General features: G+C 51.5%; 1 protein-coding gene across 1 annotated transcript; it reads right to left on the reverse strand.

Annotated features, from left to right (window-relative positions):
• Positions 1 to 1,765: 1,765 nt before the first annotated feature.
• LOC135882478 (olfactory receptor 51G2-like) lies at positions 1,766 to 2,701 on the reverse strand. The gene has a single exon (XM_065409402.1). The coding sequence runs from the start codon at positions 2,699 to 2,701 to the stop codon at positions 1,766 to 1,768; it is 936 nt and encodes a 311-aa protein (XP_065265474.1).
• Between the last annotated feature and the right edge of the window lie 304 nt (positions 2,702 to 3,005).

A 3,005-nucleotide genomic window follows, 5' to 3' on the forward strand; every position in this document is an offset into this window, starting at 1 on the left:
CACTACCTACCCCTCACTGTCATCCCTGAGCACTCCCACATCTGCCACAGACACCAAGGTGATGGACTCATTGGGCTTCCCAGAACCAGCTGTCATAGGGGGCTGTGGTAAGAGGCCTTTTATAGACAAAGTTGTTGCTCTGTGGAATGCTGACATAGCCCTGTTCTTAGGGTCTCACAGTATCTGAACACCTTGAATGTACTTATCCTCCCGCCACTGCAGTGAGGCAGGGCAGGGCTATTATCCACCTGAGCAGAGGCTCAGAGACAGCCAATGGCTTGCCCATGGTCACATATTGCAAGGGCATCAAACTCAAATCTCTTGAGTCACACAGCAGTCCTAGACCACAGGACCAGCCTTCCAAGCAGTGACAGACACGGCTGGATTCTCTGCTTCACCAGAGCCAGTTACAGGGGTTTGATTCTCTGGCCTGTTCTCCACCTGCCTCAGTGGAGTTTAGAGCAGCCTGGGGGCTGGGCTGACCACCACCCCTTTGTAACGGCTCCTAAGAGCACAGCTCACTCTGTCCAAGTCTGAATTCTTTGCAGTACCGCTCCACGCCTACCTGGCACTCATGGGCGGTGCCAGCTCTTCCTGGTGGGGGGGAGGGCTGAGTAGGTACTTAGGTCCCCTTCACAATGAGGCCCTTCCCCTGGTCCTCTTTCCCCCAAGGCCCTGCCACCATCCCAGGGCAGGTGGAGGTTCCAGGGTTCCCCCCACCCCCCCTCCCGTAGCCCTTTCTCCCCGGGCAGCTCTTACCTCGGCCTGGGTCTGGCTTCTGGCCTAGCCAGTGGGTAGGGCTTGGGCGAAAGAGATGGGGCAGGGCGTGGAGATTTGAGGGGAAGAAGAGGGGCAGGGGCGGGGTCAAAGAAGAGATGGAGATCCTACATGTGTCCTACTTTTCCCATTGGAAAAGGTTGTCTCCCTACACTGAATGGGCTGGGCTGGGATAGGAGCTAACCGTGCCTCTCTTGGGGAGCTGAGGCCTGTTTCCACCACTTTGCATTAGTCTCTTGCCAAGACTCCTGTGTGTCAGACCCACACTCACACCGCAGCTCTGCTCTGCCTTGGTGGCATTATGGCCGTCTGGGGTTGGGATCAGCAGGCGTGTGGTGTGTACAGAGCCATCAACAGGGGTGGCAAGGGTGGGCTGCCTGAATGGCTTCTCCTGGGGCTCCTGTATTAATCATGTCTCTGACACGACTCAGTCACAAACACCTGGCTGAGGGTGTAGGGGAAGGGTGAGTGTCCTTGTACCTTGAATAGCTCCTGTGCACAGCTGGTGCAGCATCCACGAATCACACAGTACCCAGAGCGCTCAGGAAGTGCCAGGACTGTGACTGCAGAACAGCTCTGCAGCTTTTTTCTTGGCTCATAAATGTTTAACCAGAGACGGGACAATGACAGGCCAGGTGTAATGGGAAGCAACATCCATATCCCTTCTCTTTATTGATTGTATAGACAGGAGTTCTGAGAGGGGAGCAGCCAATGATATGGCTCTTTATGGGCCAACATCCCACCGGTCCCCTGGCTCTCCACGAACACAGTCACTCTGTAAATGCTGCTGCCTGCCTCAGTCTCCATCCCCCAGTGAGCTGTCCTCCTTCAACAGCCTTTGTCCTTAGACCCCACCTGAACCTTTCTCTATAGAGTGGACATTAGTAGATCATGTCATCTCAGATGCAAGAGTCCAGGTTAGATTAGGTGGCCTGTGTTTTTTGTCCCCCGTGTCACCAGTCCTGGAGCCAGGTGATGAACTGACCCTTCACTTGATTAACACCCTGATTATCCTCTCACGAAGGTGTTTGCTTTTCACGCTGTACACGATTGGATTAATCAGAGGTGGGACCAGCAAGTAAATGTAGCCCAAGAGAATCTGAAGCAAGGGAGAAGAGCCCTTCCCAAATCTGTGTAACACAGACAAGCCAATTTCTGGAGTGTAGAAGAGCAGGACGGCGCAGAGGTGGGAGATGCAGGTGTTCAAGGCTCTGAGGCACTCCGCAGGAGACGCGATGCTCAGCACTGTTTTGAGGATCATCACATAAGAGAGGAAGATGAGAAGCGAGTCCAAACCCACCGTTAAGAGTGTAACAGCCAAGCCATAGATGCTATTGAATGTGATGTCAGAACAAGCCATCTTAATAACGTCCTGGTGTAGGCAGTAGGAATGGGAGAGGACATTGGCTCGACAATATTGGAACCGTTTTAGGAGAAAGGGGACTGGGACTACTACAACCAACCCTCTTAGCACACACACCAGTCCCATCTTCGCTATTCTCTGCAGGGTTAAGATGGAAGCATATCTCAGAGGGTTAGAGATCGCGACGAAGCGGTCAAAGGCCATGAGCAAGAGCATGGAGGATTCAATGAATTGAAGCAAGTGGATGAAGAACAGCTGGGCAAAACAGGCATCAAAGCTTATCTCCCTAGAGTTAAAGAAGAATATGCCCAGGATCGTTGGTATTGTGACTATCGATAAGCCAAGGTCTGTGACGGCCAACATGGAAAGGAAAATGTACATGGGCTCATGGAGGCTTGGATCTGTTTTTATAATGAACAGAATGAGTGAATTTCCTACTACTGAAATAACATACATGAAACAAAAGAGTATGGAGATCCAGAGATGGAGGTCTTCGTGCCCAGGTATCCCAGTGAGCAGGAACACTGCAGATTTGAATTTGGTGTCATTGACAGCTGACATTATGTACTGGGCAGATCCCGGGAGTTTTGAACTTTCCTTCCTGAAAGGAAAAAGAACAGGAGACTGGATGATATTTAACGAGACATTTTTCTGCTCTCAGTGCAAGTCTAAAGACTCCCAGAAGCTCAAGGAAAATCATCAAAAACAGTCTTGGATTTACACCATTGATAAGAAGATGGGCACTGCCCAACTGGATCAGACCTGCAGTCCATCTAGTCCAGTATCCAGTGGCCAGTTCCAGAAGCTCCAGAGGAAGGTGGAAGGAGCCCTGTAATAGGCAGCTCTGAGATAATCTGCTCCCAGG

The sequence above is a fragment of the Emys orbicularis genome, chromosome 1 (genome assembly GCF_028017835.1).
Source record: "Emys orbicularis isolate rEmyOrb1 chromosome 1, rEmyOrb1.hap1, whole genome shotgun sequence".
Lineage (NCBI taxonomy): Eukaryota > Metazoa > Chordata > Testudines > Emydidae > Emys > Emys orbicularis.